At 41.8% G+C, this 14,134-nt stretch overlaps 2 protein-coding genes and 1 long non-coding RNA gene across 3 annotated transcripts; 1 reads left to right on the top strand and 2 right to left on the bottom strand.

Annotated features, from left to right (window-relative positions):
- Window positions 1–1,677: 1,677 nt before the first annotated feature.
- Window positions 1,678–4,260, bottom strand: LOC130455116 (nucleolin-like). Its single transcript, XM_056803276.1, has one exon. The coding sequence runs from the start codon at window positions 4,224–4,226 to the stop codon at window positions 2,094–2,096; it is 2,133 nt and encodes a 710-aa protein (XP_056659254.1). The 5' UTR covers window positions 4,227–4,260; the 3' UTR covers window positions 1,678–2,093.
- Window positions 4,261–6,261: 2,001 nt separating this feature from the next.
- LOC130455114 (uncharacterized) lies at window positions 6,262–7,414 on the bottom strand. Its single transcript, XM_056803275.1, has 2 exons — window positions 6,735–7,414; window positions 6,262–6,643 (listed from the first exon to the last, which is right to left on the bottom strand). Exons 1-2 carry the CDS (start codon window positions 7,181–7,183, stop codon window positions 6,328–6,330), a joined length of 765 nt encoding a protein of 254 aa, XP_056659253.1. The 5' UTR covers window positions 7,184–7,414; the 3' UTR covers window positions 6,262–6,327.
- Window positions 6,988–13,090, top strand: LOC130455115 (uncharacterized). The gene is made up of 3 exons (XR_008913025.1): window positions 6,988–7,125; window positions 8,536–8,618; window positions 12,957–13,090. It is a non-coding gene; the product is annotated as an uncharacterized LOC130455115 (long non-coding RNA).
- Window positions 13,091–14,134: the final 1,044 nt, after the last annotated feature.

Raw genomic sequence — 14,134 nt, 5'->3', positions numbered from 1 at the left:
ATTTCCAATTAATTTTTGGTTTGGCTCTCCATGTACCCTCACTGATCAATATTTTTATTGCTTTATGATCTGAAAAGGCTGCATTAATTTTTTCTGCTTTTCTGCATTTGAGTGCCATGTTTCTGTGACCTAGTGTATGATCTATTTTTGTGAATGTGCCATGTGGTGCTGAGAAGATGTATTCCTTTTTGTCCCTATTTATTTTTCTCCATATGTCTATTAACTCTAATTTTTCTAAGATTTCATTCACCTCTTTTATCTCTTTCTTATTTATTTTTTGGTTTGATTTATCTAAATTTGATAGTGGTTGGTTCAAGTCTCCCACTAATATGGTTTTACTGTCTATTTCCTCCTTCAATTCTCCTAGTTTCTCCATTAGAAATTTGGGTGCTATACCATTTGGTGCATACATGTTGATTAGTGATATTTCCTCATTGTCTATACTCTCTTTTAACAGAATATATTTACCTTCCCTATCCCTTTTGATCTGGTCTATTTTTCTTTGGCTTTGTCAGATATAATGATTGCAACTCCTGCCTTCTTTCTATCAATTCAGGCCCAGAAGGTCTTACTCCATCCTTTAATTCTAACCTTGTGAGTATCAGCCCGCCTCATATGTGTTTCTTGAAGACAACATATGGTAGGGTTTGGGGTTCTAATCCAATATGCTATTTGTCTCTTACTCTGGTTTGGTCGGGGGGGGGGGGGGGGCTGGGGGAGAGAAGGGTGGCTCAGTTCACGTTTTGTGAAAGCTTTTCCTCCTTCTTATAGTGTGGAAATGTTCAAACCCCATATACCTTCATATCTGTGGGGTACTGGAGAGTCCCTTCATTCTTCCAAAGGTGATTTTTATGCTCTTTTGAGGTAGGCTATTTCGTTCGGTGTCGGGAAGAGGAAGCGATTCGTGTCTAGATTGCAGCCATGTTAACCTGGACGTCTCCCTCTTCATTCTTTCATATAGCACAATTGTTTTCTATCACATTCACATGCCATAATTTGTTGTTCTTCCCCAGTTCCTTGTATAAGCTCTTCAAATTGCTGACCTTGGTTTACATCTGTTATGATTGAGTTTAAGTAGACTACTGATAAACCCTGTTACTGGTATTTCCCTGGGAAGTTCTGCAGTTTCAGAGTATCTCAACTGTTTGACTCTCCCTTGGTCTTGGTTTTCTCTCTGGTTTATTCCATTGCAAGCTTATGCTAAGGGCCAAAGGTTAGAATTACATCTTCCTCTGCCCTAAGTTTCTGAAACTTGTTCTTTGCTCTTTACACAACAAGAACCTCTCTTGTTCATTCATGATCATTGTTCCTCTCTACCTTGGAACTGGGTAATGGGTAAAGTGCCAGTTGGTTCCTGTTCTAATACTAGCTCAAAGATCTCTTTCTGGCTAAATTTTAGTTTTCTATCTCAGCCTTCCTTTAATCCCTGGGTGGTAGAATGCTTCCTGACATTGACTGCCTCTAGCACTGGTGCTCTGGGCTTCTGTCCAGTCCCTATCCCAGTGTCTGAAGATCTTTCTAAACTGCTGTGGATTAGAAAAATGATCCCTACCCCACCTCCTTTTTTTTCTTTCTCAATCAGAATGAAGTCTGATATGTTTTCTAGATTGGTATAGAGGTAACAATGCTGATTCCACCAACTTGATTAGGCCCCTTTCAGCTCTCATTTCTCTTCCATTTTTTTTTCCAGGTTAGGCCCTTTTAATGTGTCCTAAGACAGGCTGCTGAAGCAGGAACCATGAGAAAACATTCGCCTTTTTCTTTACAGCCAAAAGGGGTTAAAAAGGAAACAAAAAACCACTACAGATATTTGTAGGAAAAATGGTTTTGTACATGGGGTATAACATTATAAACTCAAGACAACTCATAGACAAAAAGGGCAACTTCCCACATCTATCACCCGTCTCTGCAAAAAGTTTCTATGGAACGTCCATCCAGTCAAAACCAACACGCTCTCTCCCGTGAGATGTCATCCGGCTTTCTCCAAGACGACTTCCTCGGACCGCATGTTTGTCTTGGAATGTCCTCAGAAGGCTCTATCAGCCATTGGCCGACAGGCTCCAACCCCCAGAGTCCGTCCAATGGGCGGGGGGCTATTCAAACTTTGTCTTTTTCCCTTGTGGCTTGTTGTCACCTCCTCCTCCTCTGCCTCCTCTGAAACCACCTCGACCTCCAAAGTTGCCTCCTCTGCCTCGGCCTCCGAAGCCCCCTCGGCCTCCTCTGCCACCTCCTCGGCCCCCAAAGCCTCCTCGTCCGCCGCCACCACGTCCTCCTCCTCGGCCCCCAAAGCCGCTGGGCTTGGCCCAGTCCAAGGTGACTTTGTTTCCATCGATCTCCCCATCCTCCATGGCTTCTTTTGCAGCCTTGGCCTCCTCTTCAGAGTTGAAGTCCACAAAACCAAACCCTTTTGAAGACCCCGTCTCCCTGTCTGTGGCTATTCTGGCCCCCACTGAGCCATGAAAAGAATCTTTTAACGTTTCTTCTGTGGTGTCTTCAGACAGGCCTTTGACGAACAAGGTTTTGTTGGACTGGTTCCTGGGAGCTGCATTTGCCGTCTTCTGTCCCTTCAGCTCCAGCCGGATGGCTCGGCCCTCAATTTCTATGTTGTTACAAGAGTTCAAAGCTTCTTTTGCATCCTCCACAGAGGCAAACTCAATGAAGGCATACCCCTTGGGCCGGCCTTGGTTGTTCTGGGGCAGGCTGATGGACGTGGCCTTCTCAAACACTTCCTGCAGACTCTCCTCTGTGGCGCTGTAGGCAAGGTTGTTCAGCACCAGTGTCTTCGAGTCTGATGGCTTGCTGTTGTTCCCGCTCCACAAGTTGTTCTTCCCTCGAGAGTTCTCTTGTCCTTGACTTTTCTCCCCTGTGTAGTCCAGAATGAGGGCCCGGCCATCGATCTCAGTCCCCTGCTTCTCCTCTAAGGCCTTGTCCACATCTGCTTCTGTCTTGAATTCAACGTAGGCAATTCCTTTGGGTGTTCCGTCCTTGGTGCAGACCAGTCTGATCTCAATAGCATCTTCAAACACTTCCTTGAGCTCCTCCTGAGTTACTTTATAGGGTAAGTTCTTGACAAAGAGTGTCCTGGCATCTCGATCTTTCTTGTTCTCTTTTGCTTTTTCCAGCTTCATTTCAGAGCCAAGCACTTTGGAGCCACTGAGTTCCAGCGTCTTTTCCATATCTTCAGCAGATTCAAATTCTACATAGCCAAATTTCCTGGTGGCACCAATGCGGACATCCACAACCGTAAGGTCCTTCTTTGCAAAGAAGTCTGTGATGGCAGTTTTTAGCTCAGCTGCTGTTTTGTTGAAGTTCAGGTTACCAGCGAAGAGATTGAAATTTGTAGACGTTTCAGCTTCCAATTTCTGTTTCTTGGCTTCAGGGGCTTTCTGCTTGCCCATTTCCTTTTTCCGTTTTCCCGGGGCCTCTTTGACGGGCACTTTTTCTTCCTCCTCCTCCTCCTCCTCTTCTTCCTCCTCCTCCTCCTCCTCCTCCTCTTCATCCTCATCCTCTTCCTCATCATCTTCCTCCTCATCTTCATCATCTTCCTCTTCCTCCTCGGATTCCTTAGCTTTTCCACCTTTGGCAGCCTTCACAGAAGCAGCCTTCCCTTTGGCAGGGGTGGTATCCATTGCTTCTTCTTCAGAGTCATCCTCATCTTCCTCCTCCTCCTCCTCACTGTCCTCCTCTTCCTCATCATCATCTTCCTCCTCCTCAGAATCCTGTTTGGACAGAGCTGCTCCCCCCTTGGCGGCTTTGGGGGGCTCAAATTCTTCATCGTCCTCATCTTCACTATCTTCTTCTTCAGACTCGCTGTCCTCTTTCTTGGCATTTTTTCCATTTTTTGCCCCTTTGGCCGGGGTGGCTGCTGCTTTAGCTGGGGTGGCTGCTGCTTTACCTCCCTTCTTGCCTGGTGTGGGGACAGCTTTGGCTGGGGTGGCCACTTTCTTGGCTGGGGTCACAGCGGCCTTCTTACCAGGAGTCACAACTGCTTTCTTGGCAGGTGTGGTAGCAACAACAGCTTTTTTGGCTGGTGTAGCTGCAGCCTTCTTTGCTGGGGTAGCTGCAGCCTTCTTGCCCTTCTTCTGAGGGACCACGACCTCTTCTCCACTGCTTTCTTCTTCCTCTTCTGACATGTCTTCATCCTCACTGTCTTCTACCTCCTTGGGGGGAGGGGCCATCTTCTTCGGCTCACCTTGATTTTTAGCAGCCTTCCCGAGCTTCACCATGGCGGCGGCGCGCAACTAGGGAGCGGGGGTGATGAGAGATCCGTTGGCGAAGGCCCAGGCAGCGGCGGCGGTGATGACCTTCTCTTCCATTTTTTAAACTTCATCTCTTCTAGGAATTCTACTTTTGCCCAAGTTTATGTTTTATTTTGAGGCATTGCTTGTCAATGTTTTGGAGTAATTCTTTTCTTCTGTGCTTGTATCTATGAATCTCCCTGTCCAACATAACAGCTCATGAATCTCCCTGCCCACTGTAACAGCTCTTTATTGAGTAGTTCTTTTTTATTTTTTTGTGGCTAGTTCTCCCAACCTACTTTTCAATTTTGAACTTCATGTTATAGTTGGCTTTTCTCATATTTTTAGAGTGAAAGTCTCACTTGATCCTACTGCATCTTTCTTGTGGGTATTGAATGTTGTCCTATAGAAGAATCTCAAAACAGACTGGGGACATGAAGCTTTTAGTACTCCCCAAAGAGTTTAATCCAGGGTAAAGTTTGATTGTTAGTTCCCTGATCTGATCATCAGGTAATTGATAAGGGGCCTGGAATGCAAGAGAGGATACAAACATCTAAAAATCTTCGGTATATAGATGATCACTGAGCACATGGAAACACAAGAGATGACCAAGGGAGAGTCGATAGGAAGAAGAGGGACTAGAATAGAAACTTGGGTGACACGTATCTTAAAGGAATGGATGGATAATGGTCAGCAATGAGACAGATAGTGGACCAGTGTCAAAGAAGACAAAGGTATGAGAGTCTACATGAAGAAGGTATGGTCTATCATGAGCCAAACTGCAGACATTAAGGTTGAGGACAAGGAAGAGAAAATCAAATTAACATTTTAAAAATTGTTGGCAATTTTGAAGATGGTAGCTTCAGTTGATTGGTGAAGCTAGAGGTCAAGGTATTAAGAATACCATTCTTTCTGGGATTTTGGCAGTAAAAGTGAAGACAGATATACAGTGGCAGCTTCAGGGGATAAGAAGCTGAGTTTAAAAGCATTGTTTATACTTAGGTATATGGGGGAGGAGGAGGAGCTAGCAGCAAGGATTGAAGATGAAAGTAAAAGGGGCTCTGTGGGTTAAAATTATGTATTATTCTTCAGCATATATTAGCTACTATTAGTAATCTTAGATTAGTAACTTCCCATGGAAAATTAGTGAAAGTTAGGTGCCCTTCAGAAGAGTTACCAATCTCTTCTTAGGAAGAGTAGAGAAACCCCCCTTCCCAAGCAGCTTTATATCTATCTATCTAGATAGATAACTATCTACATATACATACACTTTTTTTTTTAAACACTTACCTTTTTTCTTGGAATCAATACTGTGTATTGGTTCCAAGGCAGAAGAGCTGTAAGGGCTAGGCAATGGGGGTTAAGTGACTTGCCCAGGGTCACACAGCTGGGAAGTGTCTGAGGCTAGATTTGAACCTAGACCTCCCGTCTCTAAGTCTGGCTCTCAATCCATTGAGCCACCCAGCTGCCCCCTACATACACTTTTAATTGTCCTAATTAGTACTCTTTTCTAATGTGGCCAAACCTGTCCCTCCACCCCACCCCTTTCCCCCCTTTTCTTATTATTGATTTCTAATAGCTTTGACAGCATTCAAAAGGTTATAGAGGTTAGAAGCTAGATGGTGATGGAAAATTATAGCTCCAAAAGTTCTCATAAGAAAAGTTCTGAACTTAAAGTTACAATTTTAATTCCTTATCTCAAATATTTCAGTCCGAAAGACTGTCTAAACTCTGACTCAGCTTAGAAACTGCAAACTTGAGGAATGCTCCCATGAGTTCAAGAACACTGGGAAACTTACGGAGGGTAGGACAAGATAAAGAAAAATATAACACACTCAGACATTGTATCATACACAGATGGTGGGTGACTAAAGAGAAGCATTGTGTTAATTTCCTATAAATTCTAAGTTCACTTGTATACCCTTGAATATTGTTTTGAGTCGGCCATTCTGAGCAGTGCCCCCATCTCCCTCTCTAATTAAGGTCGCATTTTTTTTTGAAGAAGCAAACTCTGAAAGACTGGTGCTGTTATCGTGCTCATTTTATAATTGCTGAATTGGCGCAGTCAATAGTTAAGTGATTTGCCCAGTCATTTGGTGTCTACTGCTGGAATTGAATTCGGGTTTTCCAGGCAGAGCTTCCAAGGAGCTAGGATAAGATCGTTTGCGAGGTAAGGCACAAGCAGTTGGTGTGGGAGATGAGGTAAAGCTTCCTGCATTAGAAGATTTCCAAGCCTCAGCAGAAGAGGCGCTGTAAGGGGCGGGGGTGGGGGAAGGGCGCGCATTCCAGACATGCGCAAATCACCAGTGCCGAGATGAAGTTGAGAGATGGGAGTGTTAGAAGGAACTGGGAGATCAGAGTGGAAGATGGTGAATGTGCGTTGAGGCAAGAAGGATGAACTCGGCCTGGTGATAGAAAAAAATTTCAAGTTAAATAGAGACGGATCTGGACTACACTGGCATCCTAAGGAGATAAAGCACACTGAAAGCCGGTCACCTCCGCACTTCCGCTTCTTGGCCCGCCCACGGTGGTGACGCAATCGGGATGTAGCCCCGCCCCTCGGCCTTGGCCTCTTTGATGCGGTTGGAAGGCTCGGTCCGAGAATCAACTAACGGTTCCCTCCTCCTCCAGAGGGAGAGACTTTTTTTTTTTTTTGAATCCCGCCAATCTCCTGCCCGGTGCGCCTCGGGAGCCAATCGGAGCGGCGGCTTTGGCTGGCTCGGGGCCCCGCCTCCCTCCGGCTTTAAATGGTGGCTCGCGGGCGCTTCCCTTTCTTTTTCTCCTTCCTTTCTTTGCTCTCTCCCTTCACTTTTCCTGAATGTCTTCCCCGTGCCCTGATATGCGGCTTTCCACCATGGAATCTTGTGCGAGTTGCCCAAGCTGGAGGGTGAGAACGGCCGGAGCGTCAGGGAGGGCCGGGGTGGGAGACCTCGGGCAGCAGTCATTTATTTGGCCTTGCTCCTCCGGGGCGAGGCTACAGACACGTGGGGCGGGCGGTGGCGGGGCGCCCTGGACCGGTTTACCCTGCCCTCGGCCTTACGGTCCCAGGGTAAAGGCCCTGGGCTCTTCTTTCGCGGGGGCTAACGCTTCCTTCCTCGTTTGGTAAAACTTGGGAGATCCCAGCGTGTACCCCAGACTTGGCAGGTGCCTGCAGAGGTAACGAGGGGCTGCGGAAATCCTTCCTGTTTCGATGCATTCTGGGGATGACTTGTGTTTTAATAACCGTATATGTCCTAGTATCTTATCCTTTCCCGACTGCTGCGTTATGTTAAAAATTTGGAAGGAAGTGGATGAACCCCTGGAAAACCGAATTCGGTAACTTAAATTTTTTACCCTTGAGTACCCCCCCCCCCCCCCCATTCCTTTCAGAAGGGAAAGTTTTTAGTGGGTTTTCTACTACGAGACACAAAATGGGATGTCCCTAAAGAATCGCTTTAGATAATCGGTTCCAATATAGTCAGTAACCAAGATAATATGCCAGGTCGCATAACCTCCTTGGACTTCCGTTTCCTTATGTTTAAACTGAGGGATTTCGGCTAGGTGACCTTGTTTATTTAAGTTCTAGAACAATGATCTTAACAGTGAATTTTAAAATTGTTGTTCAGAATTATGGAGTAAATGTAAAGTGATCAAAGAGAATTCCCTTTAAGTCGAGAATATTTTTTGACCACTTGGAATATTTCAATAAGAATGTTACTATTTACCAAGTATTCCACATTGCTTGACAAGCTATTTTGCAAACCCATAAACTCCAGGTTGTCCGACTTGAATTCCCTGTTTTCAGGACATCTTTGCAAGTTGCTAACAAATATTGGCTGAACTGAATCATTAATCATTTACAGAGAAATTGTACATCACACAAGTCCATCCATAATTTGTATTTTCATTCAGCAAACATCGAAAGCGATGGTTTTGTGCAAAACACTGCCAGATTCTAGGGGGTTAAAGCGGGCTTTGTGGCTCTCAAGGAACTTCTGAGGCCAAAAAACTCAGCTGGTGCCAAGAAGTGTTGAACATTTAAGTATAGATAGCTGGCTCCCGGATTTTAGTGGAGGGGTACACATATAAAGATGAAACAATTGTACAGAATTTTAATTTCTTTTATTACTGATACCTTTAGCCTCATCTAATGGCTTCATATCCAGTGATTAAACCTTTTCACTGCTGTTCACATCATGAACCGTTGTGATTATTAAATATTTGTATGAGGATATGCAAATTGGTCTAAAGATAGTGTTTACAAATAACCTATGTGTTTGGGCGAATAAATAGTTTAAAAAAATCTTTCTTCTCTTAGGAATTATGTTATTGTAGAGGCTGGAAAAAGAGAACCTGAAATTCAGAAGAAAATTGAATATGCAGGTGGAGTGGATTTAAAATGTAAGTTACTCCTAGGCTACTATTTTTGGGTATGTGGAAATAAACATTTAGTGAGTTTTAAAGTAACAAGTTAATTGATGATCACCCTGATGAGATCTAATTAGCTAGAATCACCTCAATTAGAAGCATTTACATTCATTTTGAAATAATTTTTTAATTTCCTATTATATGTTAGCTCTAAAGGCAAAGATTTTGTTCTTTTAGAGAGATAACTAATATTTACAGAAAAGAGTACTTAAGGTACAAAGGTACATTTTTTGAAGGGGAGGGGACTGCAGGCAGTAGCAGCTGGCCTGGGGAATCCAAAAAATGCTTCTTGTGCACCAAGTTCTTGAATGGAATTTTGAAGGAAAAACTTGGAGCTGAAGCCCAAGGGTGAAGTGTGGGAGTATACATCAGGGAAAGGGGATGTCTAGGACAAAGGTGTGACAAATGTTTGAGGAATATCAAAAAGGGTGGACCATATGGGATTGGTAATGTATGATAAGGTTGGGCTGGGTATGAAGGGCATTAAAAGTGAAATGGCTTCTAATTGATCTTAGAAACAATAGGGAAGTCTTAACTAGGGGAGTTGACTAGGTCTAGTTTTTGGAAGGGACTTTTTAAAAGTTGTCTAGATAGGAGCTGATGAGTATTTGAATAAGGTTGGCTGCTGTGAGAAGAGAAAATGAAAACTGATGATGTGGAATGAGGGAGAGAAATCAAGGATAATGTCAAAAGTTGGAAATGTGATTGGAGCTTAGGGTGGAGATTAAGGAAAGGAATGGGAGGTAGGGTTTGTAAATCTAGAAATGATGACACCACACTAACTGATGACTGTAGGGAGAAGAGGAAAGGGGGTATATTTGGCAGGGGCAGTCTTTAAGAGTAATATAAGGATGAAGTAGCAGAGGAGACTCAGGAGCTATTTAGCTCTGACAGATTGGAAGGAATTGTGCTATGATAGCTCAGAGAGGATAAGGTAGCTAGGAGGTGATCAGCATTTGTCAGATGTAGAGACAGGCAAAATTGGCAAATCATTGAAAGAGACTGATTTTGGAAGTTAGAATGTATAGCTTGTAGAAGAGGGGAAAGGAAAAGAAGTGACAAGGTAATTGTCAGCTGGTAATCAGGTAATCCATAAATCTGTTATAATGTGAAATTAAAATAAAAAATATGAAATTAAAAAAACCCCTAAAAATAACATCTATTACAAATTGTCTTGCTAGAACAATTCTTAACCTAGGAACCTAGAGCAGAAGATGTTGGGTTAAGGATAAATGACAGCCCATGGTAAAGGAGGAAGATAATGAATTTCTTTGTAAAACTACTATTGAACTTTACCCCAGTCTCTCCCCTCTCCTCCAGAAGGTAATCTAAGGCCCTTTTCCCTAATTACAAAATACCTGTAATTAGAAGTGCTAATTACTTAGGGATGTGAGTGATTCTTTAGAAGCTCCTTCAATGTCCATTTCCAGCCCTAAATTTATAGCTCAACATTTACCCACAGGAATGTGCAATACTGAACAGTGTCTATATCTTTCAGTTCTTTAGAATATTGCTGATACGGTATACATAGGTAACCCTGAAATGTTTGAAGAAAATATTTTTATCCTAAGTTTTTATTTCCTCCAAAATGAAAAAAGTTTGGGCTTGGATATTCTGATTGAACACTCAACTTTATTATGTGATTATTAATGTGATTTCCTCTTCATGGTTCCCACAATACAATTTAAATGTGCTAGTTGGCCTAGGACAGCACTGGTGAACCTTTTGCACCTTCAAGCTGGGAGCACCCTCCTCCCCCTTCCCCAAACACCAGAGGAAGTGGTGGAATGGCTGTTGGGCAGAGGGGCTGAGCATGCAAAAACTGTACTCGGGCTTGGGAAACTTAGCAATGCCCTCCAGCCTGCTCGGGCATGCATGCCAGGTCTTCCCCCAACACAGGTCTCAGATGAGAAAAATGTGAAAGGTGAGTAATAAATAAAGGTGCCTATCCCCTAAGGGGCTGTGTCCTCCCAGATTGTGATGGTCATTAACCATTTTAACTTGGTTAATTTCAAGATCAGATTTTATTTTAAAGCAAATTCCAGAAATAGGCACATCTGGATAGGTGTCTTTGGGGGCTCCTGATTTTAAAGAATTTTTGAAGTTGGACTTGGTTATTTTTTCCCTCATTCTTTTTGCTTTGCTTGTAGACTTTTCAGCTAGAAACAGGTTAATTAAGTCACTTTTATCGCCTACTTGATCAGTTAGCAAACTCAGCTGAGGCTAAGGAAGGCGCCAGGTATTAGCTACATATCTAAGTGTTATTGGTATTAGAGCAAGTAGCAGGAAATATGGGGTACCTTTTAGGGTTTCAAAATTGAACTACCCTTTGAATGTGGAAGGAGAAAAAACATACATTTATAAGTATAAGCAAACTTTGGAATTATTTACTCCAAGCACAGTATTTTAGGAATAAGAAAATTGAGGCTCAGAGTATAATCTTTATTGTTTTAGCTTGGTGGTCTCTTATGGAACCTATAAAATGGTGGACTCCTCACAAAGATGCAAAATGGAACTGTAGAAAGTAGGAAGAAGTCTGGCCATGTCACCTAAGTTTTGACTAAAACAAGTTAAATTTCTAAACCCATTTCAGATTGATAGCTTGAAAACAGTCCTCTTGATTTGGTAAAGCTCCCTTGAATAATTAGGATAATTGGTTTAGTGAATTATCTTTCTTTCTGGTAAGATTGTGACTTCAAGTAACCAGACAGTGAGGGGGTGGGGTGGGGGGAGACCATCTGCCTGAGAGACTGGGATAAAAAGAAAGATGCCTCCCATTTTTTGTACTTGTTTGCTGGCTGTGTAATTAACTGATGATTGTAGGGTCTCCAAGTGTCCATTCTTGTGAGTATTTAATAAGAGAGCCTTTGACACTGGGTTCAAGATTCTTTTTGAGTAGGTGGTGTTTCTGCTGAGCATTCCATTCTTTCATTACCAACTACTAGTTGGGTAGATGTGCGTGCAAACCTTCCATAAGGCATGTCAGATGTATCATGAACCCTACTTGAATGAGTAGACACTTAATACTCAATTGTCATTTTCTCCAACCCAGCCCACTTTGAGCTTGGTGTTTTTCATTCAAGGGGGCCTCAGCCCTCTTCCCTATTCCTCAAGGTTCACAGCCTCAGTGGGTTTTATTTTTTTTTTCATCATTTGTTCCTATCTAATGCTCTACCCTTCTAGTCCTGTCCCTTGTGAAGTTTGACTGATTCTGCCTTCACTCTTGTGTGGCATCTGTCCCCATCTTGACTCAGCCTAAACTATTGGCTTCTTTCAGGACAATTTATCCTCCATAGCTCCTCAATTCTCATCACCTCATTTTCTCTGTTTAAGAGATTGATTGAACAGTCAGCCTTTAAAAACTTTCCAAAAAATTTTATTCTGGATTTAATAAACAACAAATAAACAAGGACAATGGATAAAACAAATAAAAAAGGACAATTTAAATAATAGACCAGAAAAAGGATTACAAAATAATTTTTTTCCATTATGTATAGCTTAATTAAAAAAATATCCCTTGAGTGGGTTAGACTTCAGGTAGAAGGTTCTGCTGCTTGTTTCTTGAAAAAAATTTTTTTTAACCTTTACCTTCTGTCTTGGAACCACTACTGTGTATTGGCAGAAGAGTAGTGGGTCAAGTGACTTGCCCAGGGTCACACAGCTAGGAAGTGTCTGAGGTCAGATTTGAACCCAGGACCTCCCATCTCTGGGCCTGGCTCTCAATCCACTGAGCCACCTAGACTCTCCCTCTTAAATTCTTAAAAACAAACTTGATTTTAAAACTGTCCTTAGCTTCAGGGTTATACAAAAATAGGGTATGTGGTTTGCCAACCCTGAGACAGAATGTACTCTGTGAGTTTAGTTTTGAAGGAAACAGTTTTTCAGATGAAAAGGGAATGCAGTCTATATAAACAGATGCTGATGTACAGATGCAAGTTGTACTGAAGTCTAGTACAGGTGCTGGCATTCCTGAGGGTTCCTCTTATGACCACTTGCTTGTGTGGCTGGGGTTCCTCAATTAATGTTGGTTATAAGTTAAAGTGAATAGTAGTCTGAAGCATTGAGATTAAGTAAATTTTCTAGTCATCCAATTAGTCCAATTAGTCTTCTCCCTGAGATATATATATATATATATATATATATATATAATAATTTTTTCAACCATTGTTGAACCCTCCACTTGTCCCTTCTCACTTCCCCTTCTAAAGGAATAAGGAAGCAAGTTAAAAGTACATGTTGGTCACATGACATCTGAAGGTACATCTCATTTTGCACTTTGTTTCATACGAATTGATTTTGATCTTTTTCTAGGAATAAAACTGGATAATTTAACTTCATGAGGAAAATTACTTGTTCAGATTTTGATCAAGAGTTCTGGAGTTTGGAATAGTCAGTATGACACTCAACTTTGATGGTACTCACTGCATCTATGACTTTGGGCAAGTAATTTTCTTGGTCTTATGAGATTTGACTAGATAACCTAGAGTTCCTTTCAGCTGTAAATTTACTACTATATAAATAGGTGAGCTTTATAAGTCTCATTTTGATATCTAAAATGCTGAGGAACATAAGTTATATACTTGTTTTCCTTCACTGCATCGACTTCTGATTTTATGTTCTCACAGAAAATGGCATTTTATAAATTTTGGTTTAAATGGGACTTGAACAACTAACCCTTATTGTAAACTGATAAAATGGCTTTTGTTACTGATAATAGCTTGACCAATGGTGTATAAGTGTGCCTATCTTCCTTAATTAATAATTCACTATTCCTATCTTTTGTCATTTGCAGGTTGACTTGAGAGACCATGCTTTGGAGTTTTAGCATTAAAATTCTGTGAAATGTTTTTGGAATGTTGAATTCAGCAAATGCACAGCAGTGGGATTCTGTTTAAAAGCCTTCTCAATTTGAGCCAGTCTTCTATATTGTTTCTTCTAGGCTTATCTAAGACTGAGCCAGTTTCTTTGAATTTTTTCATTTAGTTAATTAAATTTCTGTGGGGACCCTCTTCAATGGGAAGTGAATTTTCTTAAATATTTGCTATCTTCAGACTAAAAAATAAATTTGTTGAAAAAAGAAATTAAACTACTGAGCACTGCGTTTTCTTTTTAAGCAACTGATTTATATATCCCCTTTGTTTCCAGTTTTACAAGTTTTCAGGAAGGTGAGGTAAAATGAATGAAAGGATAGTGTTAGATAGGTCTGGTCAGGTCTGTCCTGTTAAAGCCACAGGCAAAGCAGGTTAAATAACAGTGAGGTGGAAATGGCTCTTAAGACTCTTAATTCTGTTGGAGCAAATTGTGCTAAATTGGTTTAAGATATTCTGCTTAAAATGATTGAAATGCTAAATTCTGGGTTGAACTTTTATGCCATTCATAATCCTGTTCAAAATCTTGACCTTTGTTAAGATTCCCTAAGTGACACTCCCATAGACAACATTCATAAAAAATGACTGTCTCCCAACTCAGACCACCCAACCTATACCTCA

The sequence above is a fragment of the Monodelphis domestica genome, chromosome 6, assembly GCF_027887165.1.
Source record: "Monodelphis domestica isolate mMonDom1 chromosome 6, mMonDom1.pri, whole genome shotgun sequence".
Lineage (NCBI taxonomy): Eukaryota > Metazoa > Chordata > Mammalia > Didelphimorphia > Didelphidae > Monodelphis > Monodelphis domestica.
This window is presented reverse-complemented; position numbering and strand designations above follow the sequence as displayed.